At 42.3% G+C, this 18,993-nt stretch overlaps 1 protein-coding gene across 1 annotated transcript in view; it reads right to left on the bottom strand.

Moving 5' to 3' along the window:
* The window catches only part of usp34 (ubiquitin specific peptidase 34), a 105,962-nt gene that overhangs the window by 73,472 nt on the left and 13,497 nt on the right, over positions 1–18,993 (bottom strand). The window contains exons 3-9 of the mRNA XM_028568762.1: positions 18,095–18,662; positions 15,876–15,926; positions 9,787–9,936; positions 9,576–9,643; positions 3,947–4,139; positions 2,270–2,331; positions 292–373 (exon numbers count right to left, since the gene is read on the bottom strand). Coding sequence (XP_028424563.1) covers positions 292–373; positions 2,270–2,331; positions 3,947–4,139; positions 9,576–9,643; positions 9,787–9,936; positions 15,876–15,926; positions 18,095–18,662 — 1,174 coding nt within the window. The remainder of the gene's footprint in view (positions 1–291; positions 374–2,269; positions 2,332–3,946; positions 4,140–9,575; positions 9,644–9,786; positions 9,937–15,875; positions 15,927–18,094; positions 18,663–18,993) is intronic.

Here is an 18,993-nt window from a genome sequence, read left to right on the forward strand (position 1 = left end):
TTTAACATTTAAACATGTTTTTTCAAATGCTATAAAATTGAACGAAAACCAACCAAAATCATTTTATTACCTGAAAAAGATCATCCATGCATCCATGTTATTTTGGGGAAATTTGTTTAAAATAAACCCATATTTCTGAAAAAAAAAAAAACGTAGAGAACGGGTCACATTTGACCCGAGGACAACACAAGGGTTAACACAACATAACTAAAAAAAATTAAAATAGTGTTAAATTTAGTTAAAAATACAACACGTTGCCATCAGCTCACACCGCTGGATCAAACGACTCACCTCGATGTGCAAATTTGGTCCAAATATGTGCTCCACCACGTTGTTGTGGATCAGCCAGTCAGCTAGTTCCTTCGCTATGGACCTGGGAGGACGAGGCAGAATCAGACTTTCAGAGAAGTTACACACAAGTTGACCAGAGCTCAACAAACAGAGCAGAAGACACAGCATGTTGTAGCATGTGTGTGCTGTGACACGGGGCATATAAACTGTATGGCTGTAAACCTACCAAAAGGTGACCGGAATGTGTTTCCTTTCCATTCATATGTAACATGTGGGGAAACTGGATGATGTAGTTTTAAGAAAACAGCATAAGTTTTACACATTTCTGCCTAAAATCAGAGAAAACTAAAGCTGGCTTTTATAAATGCTGCAAGCCTAAAAGTACAACATAACACTAGACATACCAGAATCCGAAAAGCCCCCCCCGATACTGCATAAAATGCTGGTATCGGTAAGTACTGGAGTTTATGCACCGATCCCATACCACGTAATTTAGCCCTGAAGAAAATCTACTTTCAAGTTGTTCATTTATGGTTCTTTTTCCGTTATGACTCGCTGTCAAACCGGACGACTGGATGTGGCGTTCATTGTTTGCGTTTGTTCATGTTACACAAAAATAAAGTTTAACCTGAGCCAGGCCGTACAACAAAGATAGAAATCAAAACACATACATAAAGGGATAGTAGAATACAACTGTTAAAACATAAAATGTATGACACGCTGGTATCGGGTCGATCGAATCAGTAAGCAAAAAATGGTATCGGACCATCTGTAGTCAACACTGGTAGGACAAGTCCCATCACTCCCACCTTATCCTCGTATTGTTGGCTTCCTAATACGTTCAGGATGCATTTTAAGGTTCTTATTCTGATGTACAAAGCTTTGCATGTTCAGACACCTATATATGTCTTAGGGGTGCAAGAAAAAAAAAATCAATACACTTGATTATTGCAACATTTTATTTTGCAATACTGTTTCGTTTTTCAAAAAGGAAATTGATTTTTTTTATAAACGTTAAAAAAAAAATTTATGTAAGACAGTGGTTCACGTTTATGGAGTGTTTAAACCCCCTATCGGTAGATGGTTATGCTGAGACGCACCACCAGTGTCCTTGCCTAACAGTGCCTAGCAGTGCCCGACTTTTTGCTAGAAGCTAGCAGTGTAGCTATGGCTGAACTTTGACCTACTTTAGCATATCAACATTAGCTCACTTTGAACCTGGGGACCACAATCCCAAACTGGCAATTAGATTTTCTGTGTACTGAATTGTTTACCTAAAGTAAGCTTCTTTGACATTTATGAATATTATGATTTTTTTTTTTTTTTTTTTTTTTTTAAATATTAGTTTCTCTAAAATTATACTTTAAAAAATTCCTAATATATCGCCTTACATCGAAATATATTGCAATATATTGAATCGTGACCCATGTACCGTGATACGTATCGTATCACCAGATTCTTGCCAACACACAGCCCTGATACGTCTCTGACCTAGGGTTGGGTATCGTTTGGATTTCTATGATGCTGAACCGGTACATTTAAAATGATTCCGATTCCTAAACCGATTCTTGAAAAACTGAAAAATTACATTAGATAAAGGCTCTTTTATAGATGTGGTAGGCATAATATGCTTTTATGTCAGTTTTGGTGAGCCCAGAGGGGAAATATGGCATTATAAAAGTAGGCTATATTTATGGTACCTAGCCAACGGTAGACTACAGAGAAAGGGGGATATTTTTACGTCCATTTCGGAGCGACAGAGGGGATATATATTAATGATGCTATATTAAATAAACGTATTATTATAGTTCTAAAACAGACAACTTTATTCTCTGTCCCAAAAGCAGTGACAGAAATTCTCCTTCGACAAGGCTCGTTAAAACATACAAAACACCAGCTATAAAGTGTCTATTTCGGAAGCAAATGTCCTCCGTAGAGGACAATAAAGAGTGAATGTCAATCTTTAAAACTAACTTACGTTTCTGTGTCGGACACCAGAGACTCGTTGTTGCAGACGTCATTGAAGGTGTGGAGTTGGTTCTAAAAGAGGGAAATAGTGATTCCATGATGAGACAAAAAAATAACGCGTCATTAAGACTTTTGATGTAGTGGTAACGGCAGGAGTAGTTGTCCTGGGATACAACCTGGAAAAAAAACAAGTCTTCCTTAACCCCGGAGCAAAAAACTGAGAATGAAGATTGGTTTAACCCTGCCTGGACTGACAAATACTTGTTTATTTTACCACCAAATCTAAAACGCCGTGGTCCTGCTCCTTGCCCTGCTACGCTCTGCAGTGCCCTGCTGCATCCTACTGCTACTAGCCTAAAAATCTAGACGCACCCTAGCTGCAGCAAATGTAATTTGCAGCCAGGGGGTTCTAGAAACTCTCTCTTGGGTTGAAAGCTGGAAAAAACAAACTCTGGCCGGGCCAATCCCATCGTGTATAGAGTAGGTGGACGGGGCTTATGGCTGCTGCTGGAAGACTTGGAGTTCAGCTTTTCTTTGAGAAGAGAATAAAGAACGTGATGAAAGTCATTCTTAAAAAAAGGGAGATATATTCGGAGTTTTGCCGACCGGATACGGCAAAAGTTTAATCTATCAACTAGCTCCGCTACCTTCTCCGTTGCTCTGATTGGTCGTAGCGCTATCCTATTGCGTGCAGAGGGAATTTGAAAGACAACCGTTTATCCCGCCTATCGGATTGAGCCCTGCCGATGGCGAGTTCCCAGACCCAACATCTGGATGTGGGTCTGGCTTGTCAGGCTACGCCATGAACTACCACAACTACTATTTCTAGTCATAGCTCCATTATCTTTATTGTGACTATTATTGCCACTGTTCACCCTCAACCGGCACCGTCAGACACGGCCTACCAAGAGCCTGGGTCTGTCCGAGGTCTCTCCCTAAAGGGAAGTTTTCCTCGCCACTGTTGCACTAAATGCCTGCTGTTGGGGGAATGGACCTTTTTACACAGCAGACATTTTGACTTGTCACAGGAGGAAAAGCACAGCCGACATTGATAACCTTAACGATGGCTCAGTTCCATCAAGTGTCCCAGTAAGATATTTCAGTGAGCCAGCATGAACAATACCAGGACCTCTCCTAAGTGGAATGCAGCCATCAGTAATGGTTTAATACCAGGACCTCTCCTAAGTGGAATGCAGCCATCATTAATGGTTTAATACCAAGACCTCTCCTAAGTGGAATACAGCCATCATTAATGGTTTAATACCAGGGTCTCTCCTAAGTGGAAAGCAGCCATCATTTATGGTTTAATACCAGGACCTCTCCTAAGTGGAATGCAGCCATCATTAATGGTTTAATACCAGGACCTCTCCTAAGTGGAATGCAGCCATCATTAATGGTTTAATACCAGGACCTCTCCTAAGTGGAATGCAGCCATCATTAATGGTTTAATACCAGGACCTCTCCTAAGTGGAATGCAGCCATCAGTAATGGTTTAATACCAGGACCTCTCCTAAGTGGAATGCAGCCATCAGTAATGGTTTTGAATACGCCTGTGCTTTTCCTATTACTATGACATGTCAACATGTCTGCCGTGAAAAAGGTCTATTACTGGAATTGTTGGGTCTTTGTAAATTATAGAGTGTGGTCTAGACCTGCTCCATCTGTAAAGTGCCATGCTTTGACTCACGGTGATTTGGCTGAGTCCTGCCAGCCTCATGGTAAGCGTTGGGGACATGAAGTATTTGAAGGCGAGGTCCAGGCTCTCCTTGTCGAAGCACAGCGCGCTGTCCAGCGGCTCCTTCACCGTGCTCCACATCAGGTCGGCCATGTTGCGCGCCGCGCTCTGCCGCAGCTCCTGGTCCGACAGCTTACACAGGTACCTGAAGGCCAAAAGGTTACTGAGCTGAAGAGCAGAACTCACTGAAATAACTTCAAACTTATACACAACAACTGCTCTTGATGCTAATGTTTGGACAAAATGGAGTACAGTGTGACAATCAGATTCAGAGTTTTAATTTGATTGAGAGTTGCAAAGATTAATCGATTAGTTGTCAACTATTTAATTAATCCCCAACTATTGAACCGATTAATCATTTCAGACATTCTTAATGAAAGACCAAGTATACATTCTCTAATTGCAGCTTGATAAATTTTAATATTTTCTAGGTTCTTCTCTCCTCTGTGACAGTAAACTGAACATCTTTCGATATTGAGTTGCGGACCAAACAAGACATTATGACATCTTGGGCTTTTCTGACATTTTAGAGACCAAACAAGTAATCGATTACTCGAGAGAATAATCGACAATCAGAACAATCGCTACATGCAGCCCTGAAGTCAACACAATTACGAATCAGCCAAACTTGAATTTAAAAGTGTTTGATTTATTTGGGTTCATATTTAATTTGGCGCAGTGAGCGGATGGGACGATGGATCTTTCCTTTAAACCTGGAGAAGACTTTCTAACTTTTAGCTGACTTGTCTCTGATCACTGACAAGGCTGTATGTCTCTGCAGTTCTCTCTCCGTCTCTCTCAGTCTCTCTTTCTGCCCTAATTTTGATCCTCTCCAAAAAGCCAAAATGACAACTAAATATCTGTTGGAATTGACCGTTTTGTTAAACAATACCTTTGGCTTACAGTATTTCGTACATGTGGGTTTCCTTATTAATAGCTTATCGTGTAAAAAATTGCATTTGTTGTTGATTTGTGACCATTTTCACACGTTCTCAATCTAAATTTTTACCCTCCGTCCATTTTAGCAGACAGCCTCTTCACCAGCACACAGGAGGAATTTGAGCAGTAGCATGCCAAGACACACAACTGTGATGACTTTTAGATTCGACAAATACAACACAAACAAATCTGTGATCTCTCTCATTTGAAATTTCGGTCTATAAATCCAACTTTGTTTGTAACCTTTGAGATGCATTTTTTTTCCCCCAGGCCTGTGTAGGCGAACGCTGAGAGATGTGATCAACAGCAGAGTGCTGCTGACTCATCCAGTCTCCACTCTGAGTTTGTGGTTGTTTTTTTTTTCTTTTCAGATCTTTTCTGATGAGCTGGGAGGCTACAGTTGCTGCTTAAGGCCGGCTACACACTGCCTGCGTGGCGTGAGCGTGGAGTTTCTGTTGCGTGGCGGCCGTGTGGCGTTTTTAATGTCATTACACACCAGAAACGTGTCTGACGCGGCGCTGCTGCTGCTAGCCTTGTCTGGACACATGGATGTTTCGCATTGATCAAAAGAAATACCATGTTCAACATAAATATCTACTGATCTGATTACAGCAAAGACAACGTCGGCGATATTGACGGCAAAATAGGCTACAGAATATTTCATTCTGGATTGACAGGTGACATATTTGAATTTTTTTTTTATATATCTGTATTTATATCAAAACCTCGAGACTTTCAAACATCAACATGTCATATATTAATATGTATTTGTGTCTAAATGACATATAAACATCTTTTTTCTATTCTATGTTGCCTGGAAACACTGCCTGGAAAAATAGGCAATTATTCTATTTCTAGCATGCACGCGTTTTCGGCCGCGCGCCGGCAGTGTGCACGCTCTAACCTGTTACCATGGGAGCAGAAATAAAAACGGACACGCCACGCAGCCAGTGTGTAACCGGCCTAAGTCCGGGCTCCTTGGCGTCACCGTCTGGTGTATTTTCATCGGTCCGTTGTGTCTGCCCTGTATAAACAAGCCAGCTCAGAGTCTTACGATGGAGCATTACGGATTGATTTTTATTTTGACAACATGCCAGTGTTTGAGGGCCTTAATTCTAACGCTTTGGTTACATTGAACGCGTAACGTATGCGAACTGTTCGCGGAGCCTATGGCCGCGTGAAGTATCTTTAAACTGCTGCGCACACGCAGCGTAGGATTGTGTGAGTCACAGGCGGGACGGAGAGCTTCTGCTTTGTTGTTTTTTTCGTTTCTTCAGTTTTTTTGGAGCCGGCACAGCGCCGTGGTACATCAATCTGCTGTCAGCTGTCATCAGAGGACGCAGGTGACAGGAAACAAGAAAAAATAACGTAAACTGTTTCCTGTGTATCGGTAGTTTTAATTTAAAAAAAATAATGACACTGTATGATCCATGTCTGTGTAAAAAGGGCTCGCATAAAAAATATAAAAATAGAAGACTGTCCTATTTTTATGCTTGTAGAGCAGATCTCCACGGAGCAGACGCACCACTACGCACTGCTCTTGTGGCCGGTGTCGCCAGTTTCATCGAGTATCCGCTCCGCAGACGTTAAGCGTGCAAATGTAGCCGGCCCGTCACAGTAACCCAGAAATCCCACCGTCTTGAGTGGACTCAACACAGACGTGACTGGTGAGATCTAGGGGTAAGAAAGAGTTTTAAGTGGTGATCCAGAATGAGAATCTGTAGGATTTAGCGGTTTTTCTGCTTGTGGTGGAGATGTGTTATTCAGATTTGTTTTTTTGTTTATAAATCTACAGAAAATTCTGTGGGAAATTGGCCCTGCTGATAAACCACCTCGTTGCTCATTCACTTTAAAATTGTCCTATTAGCCTTATTGGGAGACAGCCTTACAGTCCTAATAAAAATCAGGGAATGACCCTTTAGTGGTTATTCTTGTGAGAGTCATCTTATCCACTCGACCGCCGTGTGTCTCTGGTCAGCCTGCCGGCGTTCTGCCTCCTCTGGGGTCATGTGAGGAGAGGTTCGCTGGGAAGCCTGGCAACCGTTGCCATGGGGACGGAAACTCTTCCCAGCAACACATGTGCGGCACTTGGGTATTTGGGGGAGAGAGCACGATGAGCAAGGTGCACTGACTGAGTAATTGAGAGAGAGAGAGAGAGAGAGAGAGAGAGAGAGAGAGAGAGAGAGAGAGAGAGACAGAGGGAGAGAGACAGAGGGAGAGAGACAGAGAGAGAGACACAGAGAGAGAGAGCAATTGAGAGAGAGGGAGGGAGGGAGGGAGGAAGTGAGAGAGACCGAGAGAGAGCGACTGAGCGAGAGGGAGACAGAGAGAGAGAGAAAGACTGAGAGGGAGGGAGGGAGGGAGAGAGAGAGACAGAGAGGGAGAGAGAGAGACACTGAGATAGACAGAGAGAGAGACACAAAGAGGGAGAGAGAGAGAGACTGAGAGAGAGTGAGAATGGGAGAGAGCGAGAGAGCGGGAGAGAGAGGGAAAATCGACCACGTCTGGCTTCCTCACTTTAAATGGCAGCAAGCATCGGCAGTGAGTGACACGCCTAAAATAACAGTGTTCCATAAGATTACTGGTAAAGACAAGGCATTCACATCCAGCTCTCTGGTTTGTATCAAAAAGTCTCCGCCCCGATCCTCTGACTGCAGGAGCTAGGGTTCCTGCGGGCGGAGGACGAGCCGTCGGAGGCTGACAGGGGAAGGAAGGGGGTCACCAAAATGGCCGCTACTCCGTCACATACAGTACAGGCCAAAAGTTTGGACACAACTTCTCATTCAATGAGTTTCCTTTTTATTTTCATGACTATTTACATCGTAGATTCTCACTGAAGGCATCAAAACTATGAATGAACACATATGGAATTATGTACTTAACAAAAAAGTGTGAAATAACTGAAAACCTGTCTTATATTTTAGATTCTTCAAAGTAGCCACCCTTTGCTTTTTTTTATTAATAAGGGAACAAATTCCACTAATTAACCCTGACAAAGCACACCTGTGAAGGTAAAACCATTTCAGGTGACTACCTCATGAAGCTCATTGAGAGAACACCAAGGGTTTGCAGAGTTACCAAAAAAAGCAAAGGGTGGCTACTTTGAGGAATCTAAAATATAAGACATGTTTTCAGTTATTTCGCACTTTTTTGTTAAGTACATAATTCCATATGTGTTCATTCATAGTTTTGATGCCTTCAGTGAGAATCTACAATGTAAATAGTCATGAAAATAAAGAAACACATTGAATGAGAAGGTGTGTCCAAACTTTTGTACTGTACAAGCCAGCCACTCAGACAGGCCTGCTGCAGTGTGCACGAGCTGTTAAACTGGGGGAAAAATGCTCTCCACATTTCTGTGTTGTTTTTGAACAACAGACGAAATAAAACAAGATACCATCGTAAATTCAACTGAAGACATATTTGCAAATAGAAAAATCTAATATGTCCTGTAATTCTATTGGCAGGTTATGGAATTTATTCTCATGAATACTACGATAAACAGGACAAAAGAGGCCTACCAAGACACCGCCTACCAAGAGTATGGGCCTATCGAGGTTTCTTCCTAAAAGGGAATTTTTCCTCACTGTCACTGTCGCAATAGCCACTGCTAATGCTTGCTTTTCAGGGAATTTCTGTAATTGTTGGGGCTTTGGAAATTATAGAGTGTGGTCTAGACCTACTCTATCTGTAAAGTGTCTCGAAATAACTTTGTTATGATTTGATACTATAAATAAAATTGATTTGAATTAATGTTGACATGGGTGCTGTTTTCGATGCGTCTGTCTGGCGTAGCACGTATGTCCTAATATGGTCATCACATACGGCGTCATAGGGTTTTATACGGTGTTCATTTTTATGGTTTTATTTTAGTTTTTTTTGTTTGTTTTATTGTAGGCTTAAAGCATTTTTTTTTAACCATTGTGAAAGCTGCAACAGAAATAAAGTTTGGCAACACTTTACCTAGGGGTTGTGCAATTAATCGAAATTTTAAATCGCGATTATGATTCCGGCTCCGAATGATCACAAAAACAGAATCGTCAAGAAAAACAATTATTTAGCTCATTACGTTTTGCAAGGAAACTGAAAAAATAAAGTTTAAATATGAAAAGTATTAAGACAAATTTCACAGCTGTGTTCGTTTTTTTTAATGTTGATTTATTGAACTTTTCCCACAGTTTTTTAAGTTCAATAATTGCAACATCTATCCAGAAGACAACGAGCAATTGTGTTAAATTATGGTGATTTCAATATTGACCGAAATAATCGGGATTATATTTTTTTCCTTAACCGAGCAGCCCACAGTTTACCTGAAGGCCTCTATGTAAGAGTGACATGACACCTTGAGCTTTTTAGATCCACTCAGACTGATTGATTGGTTTAAAAAGGCAATGCCATCCCAACGCGTAATGATGACACGCAATGGCTGATAGTGTACTGTTGGAAGATGTGGCAAATGGACACAGACGGCAAGAAAACGTGCTGGCAAACAAGGACGAGGGGGCTTCTAAGCCGACTTCATCGAGCCGTCGGGTTGGATCTCTGTGCTGTTTCGGGGCCCCGGCGTTACGGAGAGGAGCACTCGGAGAAACCACGCCGTGCCGGTGCTACTTCAAGACGGGTCAGCTCCGAGTAAACTCACCGTATTACATAAGTGCGGAACGGTATGATGTGCTGCATGACCGCAGGAATGTGCAGCCATATTCGGATCTGTGGGCAGGAAGAGGACACAGTAGTTAATATCAAAATCACATGAAAGGCACACAGACCAAACAAATAATGGAGAAAATAATCGACAGAGTGACAATGAAAGAAATCGTTAGTTTTGCGCGTGCGTGCGTGCGTGGACTCACGTTGGAGACGATGGTGATGAAAGCGTGTGCGATGGCGAAGGGGAGGCTCTCCGGAGTGCCCGACTCAAAGCACTCCTTCATCAGGGAGAGGCCGTGCTTCCCACAGAACAGACAGACGTAACGCAGCAGATGGAGAGGCACCTCCACGTCCTGGGACACACACACACACACACATACACACACACACACACACAATCTCATAATGTCATGATGCATTATCAACAGCTCTTTTTGTTCCAGAAGTGGAAGCCCTTGCTGAGTCGTGCTCAATGACCGCCAACTGTGGCGTGTTTTTGCAGCAGGAAACACAAACACACAAAGAACTTTTGGGTACATACAGACATAAAATCCAGAGACCTTTGGTTTAAGGGCTCTGACACACCAACCCGAAGCGACGCCGACTTGAGCGTACGTTCGGCGCGTGCGCGAGACGTAAAGCGTCTCCATAACAGCAGGCGGCGCTAATCTATTGTCAGCTGATTAGACGAACGCGTCACGTGGGTCTGGCTCCTCCCGGATTTTACAACCGAGCATAATGGCGGCTCGTTCAGAATACGATCTCGTATTTTACGAAGCTAGTTCACCAAAACGTGTTTCTGAAAACATTTTAAGCGAGAAAGAGGCCGTGATGCAGTTGCGGAATCGCTATTCGTTTCAGATCAACAAAGGTCAGTTTGAATGATTTTCATCAGATTTTGAGAGGCTGTTCGTCACACTAACGTTAAGTGCACGGATTCGCTAGTCAGGGGCTAGCACAAAATGAAGGCCGACGGCCCCTCCGACAGACGACGGCACGGAACACACCGAACCGACTCGAGTCACCGACCTCGCCAGACTGTCCGCGACGGCCGATTATCAGGTTGGTGTGTCAGCGCCTTAAAACTACCTGGTTATTTATCTGTGAGTAAGCAGTAAAAACCAGAAAGATGAGCCTTGATTACACTGCCGGAGAGGTTTTCTCAGTCCTTCCAGAAAAATGCGGAGTTTATTTGGGATTGTTGCGGGCAAAAATCCTTGATGATGCGTTTTCTTAAAAAATGCAAGATATTTATGCAACTGTATGCAATGAAATTGCGGGAACTTGCAAAAACTGTGGTTTCAAAAAAAAGAAATCCCCCCCGCCCCACCAACACCCAGCTTTTCGTTAATGTTCACGTTGCGTAATGACGTCACTTCATAACGTTCCCATTGCAACAGGGGAAAAAATGGCTGCTCTTGTGTGAAGTAAACGCAACATTCTTCATCTTTCTGCTAAAATATTATGTGACTTTTCTGCAATGAAAATGCAGGGATTATGAAATCATGCAAGCCCCCCATACTTTGCGCGGAAATCGGCAATTTATGCGGCGAAAGGGCGGCTTATTTGAACATTTATTTTCAAATAAGCAAATCATTTTTGGAGGGACTGTTTTCTACGTTTGGATGTTTCAACTTGGAGTACATTATATTGGATGTGAATTCAAAATCATGTAAACATTAACATTTGCTTCTATTACGCATTTCTTCCTGGCTTCAACCCAAGTGTGTTGGAAAGTTTGGTGTAGTCGTGCCAATTTTCAGTGCACTCATCAATAAATCATGAACTTGTTTTGATTTGATTAAAACTCTAAAAACACTGTAATGTAATAAGATAAATGGATTATGTTGATGTTGTATATCCGTTGCTTTGGCCAGTTAAACGGTGAAAGCTGGAAGTTCTTCTTAGTAGTGCAGCTCACGTTTCATTCAGCCCGTTCTTAAATCCATCCCCCGAGCTTAATAAAAACTTTAATACGCTGGGAAGTTAAAGGCCATACAGTTGGCAGATTATACACGGACACGTTACTGCTCTCTGGGGGACAGTGACTTCATCTGCAGGAATCAAAAAAAAAAAAAAAAAAAAAAACCTCACACAATCCCTGACCCCCATCTACAAGCTGCAATATACACATGAACTTATAAAACACTGTTTATAATACTGCATTCCTTCCCAAAACTGTTATTAAACAGATTCTGATCTCTTAAAATGTTAATCTCTGAACAGCATCAGGAGCACAGACCACTAAACCCGCTGTTGCCATGGAGATCACAGGGCTCGGCACATTGTAATATTGTGGCCGTCGTTTTTTTGACAAAAACAGGCCATAGAGGGCAGGAAATGTGGACAATACTTAGCTAAACAGAGAACTGCACCCAGTTGGGGCAAAAAGTCAACACGCTCACTGACGTGAAGAAAGCGGTGACATCAGGCCTCTCTGATAACAGCATTCAGAATCTGGGAGTCTAAGAGAAAGTCCTGCACACTGACCATTACGCAAGCAATCATTTATTTAGAAAAAATACAACGTTTCGGTCTCAGACTTTCATCAGGTAAATGCCTCTGGGAGCCGTAACTGAACACATGAACAGTCTTATTCCAAAGAAACATCAAACATGAGTCAGTCATTCTTTTATTAAGTCTTAAATACTTTTCTATACCTGATGTGACATCGGCTGCCTTTGTTAAGAACAGTAATCTAGGAGTTACATAAGCCTTTATCTGCTACCGTCATTTTCTGCTTTTTATTTGGTGGTGATCCACACCAATTTATATTTATATTTATATTTATATATATATCACATAACTAGGAGCTGTTTTTTATGGACAGAACATGCAGTTTAGATATATATTAAAAATGACATGCATTGTGTTCAATGAAAAGGTTTTTTTTCTTCTTCTTTTTTACCCAGACATTTCAAAAATAAAACATTAACATTTGAAAGCTGTGATTGCAATACCGTGATATCTTTGCTGAAGGTTATACCGTCAGAATCTCATACCGGGCCAATGCCTAATATACACACTTCTCATTATGCATTATATACACATTACTACATTCCTTTTTACATTCAGTCTTAGTCATTTGCAATACTGTCGACACAATACTAACTAACTTGCACTACTTTTTCGTTTGTCCCAGACTCAGATTTTGCTGTACTCGTGTGTTTTGTGTTTTTTTTAAGTTATTTAAGGAGCATTGCTGGAGGTGCCTGAGGCCTACGATTGTAATAGTCAACGACCACTTCTGTATTGCACATGACCAGAGGTGTCAATTCCAGGTCCAGAAAGTAAAAGTCCTGCCATGTGTTTATTCCACCAATGAACTCAGCCAGCTGATTTCACTACTAATTAGTGAAATCAGCTGCTAATTAGTAAAATCAGCTGGCTGAGTTCATTGGTGGAATAAACACATGGCAGAACTTACTTACTTTCTGGACCTGGAATTGACACCTCTGCACATGACCAATAAAGAAACCTTGAACCTTAAAGTTTTCGTGCATAGTTTCTGTCGCCCCCATGAGGAACTCTAAGTAATTCAATTTTATTTATAGTATCAAATCATAACAAGAGTTATCTCGAGACCCTTTACAGATAGAGTAGGTCTAGACCACACTCTAATTTACAGATTTTACAAAGACCCAACAATCCCAGTAATTCACGTAATTACTGTAATGACAACAACACTGTCGGCGCACAGCCCCCCTCCTCCTCCTCCACATAGTTGCTAGTAGCCAAGGAGGACACGGAGGATTTAAAAAACATGATGGAGTCTTCAGAAGAGAGTTTCTGCGCGCGAAAGTCACCGGACGCCACAATCTTCTGAACATAGCCATACTGAGAAATCCAGAGAGTTGTGTGGAGCTGATAGTCTTAATTAGCTTTGTTGCAACTCATATGGCAACTGCTTGAATGTAACGGGCGTTTATTAATATCAAAAGGTTACGCACTAGAGCTTTAATGATGAAAAGAACAGTAAAATATAAGGTTCTGTCTTTGTCTCTGTTTTATCGTGTTTATCTTCTCCCCATTTTGAAAGACGTTCCATCCCATGTGAAGCCATCGAGTTCATTCATACTTTAAAAAAAAAAAACTAAAGCAGACTGAGTCCACGAGAAAAAAAAAAAAAAAAATTCAAGCTGGTCCAGCCAACGCAGAGCAGATCGTAGCAACATGAAACCTCTCATCAGAGGAGGTTTATTTTTTGGACACTCAGCAGCCTGGGGTTATCAGGTGTCTGAGGTCAGCTCTGGGATAACCTCTGAGGTCAGGAGAGAAAAGCTCTCGCACTGAAGTCAAATGTAAAATATAAGTGGGAGAAGACGGTTATCAGTCTGAGGTTATTTGACAGAAAGTTTTGGATAATCCCTTTCAGATAATAGCTTCTGTCCTGGTGATCCACTCGAGGGGAAAAGGTCTGCCGAGTGGAGATGATTTTCAGAATTCTTTGGACAAAAATCCCAGGATGTGACTCAGCGACAACTGGCGTTAGTAAGACTTAGGTATTCTTCTTCTCAGCGCAGGGCCGATGATGAGACATTTCCTGTTAATTTGTTCAAATAATTTCCACCACACGTGCATGGTGACCTCAGACAGCAACCGAAAGAAAGGAGTGCAGGGTTTTCCCTGCCGTAACCAGGCTTTAGGCGCAGCACCCAGGCCGGTTTTGGACACCACCCTAAGCCGAATCAATGTAAAAGCATTGCGAGCATCAAAACTAACTAAATGGCTTCTTCGCAGGTCTGATGATTGTAGTTGGTCCCCAGGTTGTCTATACCGACGAAGTTCCACTTCCAGGATTGCTCAGTTGCCGCTGGAAATTCTGCCGGATGCACGTTTTCAGCCGGATGTCCCGTTACCTCCCTCCGTCTTTGTGTTGGCGTTCTAACCTCCGGCTGATCTCTGAGGACTATGGTTAACTGCTCCTCAGATCTCTGCAGGGTAAATCCAGACAGCTAGCTAGACTATCTGTCCAATCAGAGTTTTCTGTTGCACGATTTAAACTACTTTTGAACGTCCACACGTTCCACCAAAACAAGTTCCTTCCCGCGGCAGAGGCGCCATGTCAATCGCTCCGTCCGGCGCTTCACGATTGTGATTGGTTTAAAGAAATGCCAATAAACCAGAGCACGTTCGTCTTCCAACCATGAATGCTGTGTGGACTAGCCAGACCTGTCTACTGTGGGCAATGCGAGACTTGTCCCCTGATGGACTTCTTTAGCAAGTTTTGTCTTTTTTAGTGTGTGTGTGTGTGTGTGTATATGTATGTATATATATATATATATATATATATATATATATATATATATATATATATATATTCCAACGTTTCAGACACACAGATATGGAAATAATAATGGTACAAACTGATGTGAAAGTGCATATTCTTTCTGTAAAATCAAAACTTCCAATTTCTTGGAGAGAAAAAGGTCCCCTAAACCCCCATGCACCCAAGTCTTCCACAAACCTAGGGAAAAACAACGCAGAGTGGAAGTCTCTAAAGGCCTGCTGGCTGGGAGAATAAACCTGATGAACCAGAGTCTCTCCAGCAGGTCACGTGACCCTGTTTGCTGATGTGCTCGTCTCTTACAGCAAACTCTCAACAGGCCTACATCTCGTTTTCATCATCATCGCCCCTTCAGCCCCGGCTCCCGCTCTGGATTCGGCACAGCTGTCGGGGTCGAGAGCTTGTTTGTGCAGTTTCACAATAAAACGGTTTCAGGGTAGAATAAATAAGAGAAGAGGACAAGCAGGAGAACGAGCCGACGGAGACACATTTTACTTTTTAAGCATTTAGCAGACAATAGTTCCCAAAGCACCGCGGTTTGGTTTATGAATGATTGAAAAGGGTAGCGAGAAAGAGGACTAAGCCTCTTCATATGGGCGCGCGCTCTACCAGGTGAGCTACCCATGCACCCTTTTAGTATTCTTTATGCTAAAGGGGATTCTTTTTTCACGTACACCGAAAACATTTGTATTAAATCTACTCCTGTATATTTTCTTTCCCCTACGAGAGTTCTGTACGCTGATTTTTTTGTCAATAAAAAGTGAAAAAAAAGTTCCCGAAGCAGCTTCTATTCAGTCAGGAGTTTCACTGAAATGAAAGTCTGCAGCAGACATCACTGGTCCGACCTGGCCCTAAAGGAATAGGTTTTTGAGGGATCTTTTTCCCTGCTGTAGGTGTCGGGTGATTCACAGGAAGCTGAGTGTACACTTAACTTGACTCGGTGACCAAAAAAAAAAAAAAGTAATATAATAAACTATAATAAAAAGGACAAAGTAGATTACTTACATTCATGTCGCAGAAGGAGCCCAGGATGTTACTTTCATGAGCAGATATGTCCTGGAGGAAAGACACGGAGACAGAAAGAACAAACGATAAATCAGAACAACCATCCTGAAAAAGAGTCAGGCTAAGTACAGGCTATTGTTCCCATTCAAAAAAGGATGTTAAAGAGCTTGAAGAGAAGAACGTGTTCTGGTCCTCCGCCGGAAAAAAATACATCTGGGAGTTTACACTGATGAAAAAACATGATGAAAAAGTTTGAAGATACAGACTACGTGGATCTGTCTGATCTACTGATCTATGTGGACTAAGGAGAGCCTGACCGATACCTCTTTTACGGCAGGTTTTAAATATTTATTATTAATACTGTTCATATACTGTATATTGTGGTACGCTTGTTCAACATCACTACACACCACACTTTGCACAAACAGTACATTGACGCTCTACTTCATCACAGCATTTAACATTCATATAGTCTTTTCATGTATACTGTGCTATTCATGTTTCTACCTCACTACCTAGACAAATATTTGCCCTAACTGTATATTGACTCTTCACTATATTCAGCATTTTGTCACACTGTCTGTCCATGTTTACTGTGTTAATACTGATCCACATCACTAACTGGACTACATCTTGCGCCAACGGTGTATTGACTTCACTACTTCTCAGCATTCATATAGACTATTTACATACACTGCGTTATAACTGATCACTGGATTTGCGTCACTATCTTGCGCACAATTTCATTTTGCACTAACTGTATTCTGACTCTTTAGTACATCTCAGCGTTGTTATAGACTGTCTATTTCATGTATATTATGTTGTCACCACACCACTTTTGCATATCCATCGACTTACTTACACCTCACTTGGTGTCGGCTTCAACTGCCTACTTAATCGGTACTTTTGTAGTCTCTTGTATTCTGTTCTCTTGTACTATATTGAATGTAAACTGTATGTTGTCTTGTACGCTTATGCTTTTCTTGGCCAGGTCGCCGTTGTTAATGAGAACATGTTCTACCTGGTTAAATAAAATTTACAAAAAAAATTGACATGAACGATAAACTGTATATAATTAAAGAAATAGTTGTACATTTTGGGAAATATCACACTTGCTTTCTTGCTGGGGGGTGAGAAAGTCAATATCACTCTGAAGTCTGTGCATTATTCACACATTTAATAGGGCTGGCAATCGTTTAAATATTTAATCTTGATTGATCACATGATTGTCCATAGTTAACGCGCGATTAATTGCAAATTAATTACACTTTTTTTTACTGTCCTAAATGTACTTTAAAAAATGGATAGTCCTCGGTGGTAACTCTGGTCACATCGACAGTACATTTAGTCTTGTGGAGATAATCATTTGAAACTCAACTTGCCGTTCAAAAGACCCTTTTCTTTATCCGTTTCTACTCCGGGAGGTTCGTTTCTGCCAGCATCGCTTCCTGAATTCCCCTTACTACGAGTGGCCCGAGGCCCAAATCACGAGTCATAACAGATTTATTTAAATGGTATGCCCTGAATGTATGGGACGTCTTGTTTTGTTTTTGTTGAATGAAGAGCTCTCCAAATGTTGTTGTATGTTACCATGTAAAATGACAATAAAGGCTATCCATCCATCCATCCATCCATCCATCTGTCCATCCATCCATGCGTCTATCCATCCATCCATTCATCCGTCTATCCATCTGTCCATTCATCAATCCACCCACCCATCTATCATCCATCCATCCGTCCACCCACCCATCCATCCATCAATCCACCCATCTATCATCCATCTGTCTATCCATCCATTCATCAATCCACCCACCCATCTATCATCCATCTGTCTATCCATCAATCCATCCATCCATCCGTACGTCCATCCATCCATCTACCCATCCATCTGTCCATCCATCCGTCTATCCAGCCATCCATCTGTCCATCCATCCATCTGTACATCCACTCATCTATCCGTCCATTTATCCATCTATCTATCCATCCATCTACCCGTCCACTTATCTATCCAACTACCCATCTGTCCATCCATCCTTCTCTCCATCTATCCTAAAAATGATTGGCATCAAAAGGGAATTTGCCGTAACTCGTTTTTATCGCGTTCATTTTGACAGCCTTAATATTTATATATATATATATATATATTTATTGTCATATATCAAAAACAGTATCCGTATAAAAAATGTGTGTTGGGTGTGTGATGTGGGCGTAGCCCTCACCTCTATGGTGGGGTGTGTGTTGTGCTTGTAGGCAGTGTACAGGGGGAACTGGATCTGGAAGATCTTGGCGGCACAGAGCAGCAGCTTCTCCCTCTCCTCTGTGCTCCAAGAGCTGAACGGGTCCTGGTGGTCACTGCTGCCACTTTCTCCAACACCTCCATCACCACCCCCAGACCCGCCGTCGCTCTCCCCAGGCTCCAGTGCTTCCATCTGGGCTTCGCACGGCCGGCTGGGCCCCTCAGCTTGGCCCTGGCCCTGGCCCTGGCTCTTATTCTGGTTCAGGTCGGGGCCGTCTGCGTCCTCTTCGGCAGAGTCTCTCTCCACATTAACGGGTTCGTCCTCCCCGGGTGAGGACGGCTGGGGGAGGGACCCGGGTGCGGCCTCGCCCCCGCTCCATTCGGACCCCCCCTCGGCCCCAGACGCGCCTCCTTTACAGGTGTGGTCCTGGGCGCTGCAGAGGCGGTCTCTTAGGCTGCTGATCTGAGCGATGACCAGGTTGATGAGGGCGTAGACCAGCTGATTGAAGACCTCCAGGTGCTTGTACTCCTTGAAGCAGCAGAGACATTGTCTGAGGATACAATGCAGGAGGAAGCGTTAAAGAGGAAATCAACATGGCTGCAGAGCCTAGAGCAGTATCAGTAGAACAGTGCACATACTGTATATCATAAAGAAATATCTCAAGGACAGAATGAAAAGACATAATTCCTGGAGTGACTATCAAGGTACAAGCACAAACAAATCAGTTTTATGAGTGAACACAACATGGCATTAGATTACAGGACAATTCCGGCACAAAATGAACCTAGGGGTTAATAACACATGTGTACCGAGTCGACCGTTCTCAATATGTTTTCATCCTGATCGAATGTCAGTCCCTCCAGAAAAAAGCGATTATGCGA

This window comes from Perca flavescens, chromosome 2 (assembly GCF_004354835.1).
Source record: "Perca flavescens isolate YP-PL-M2 chromosome 2, PFLA_1.0, whole genome shotgun sequence".
Classification (NCBI taxonomy): Eukaryota; Metazoa; Chordata; class Actinopteri; order Perciformes; family Percidae; genus Perca; species Perca flavescens.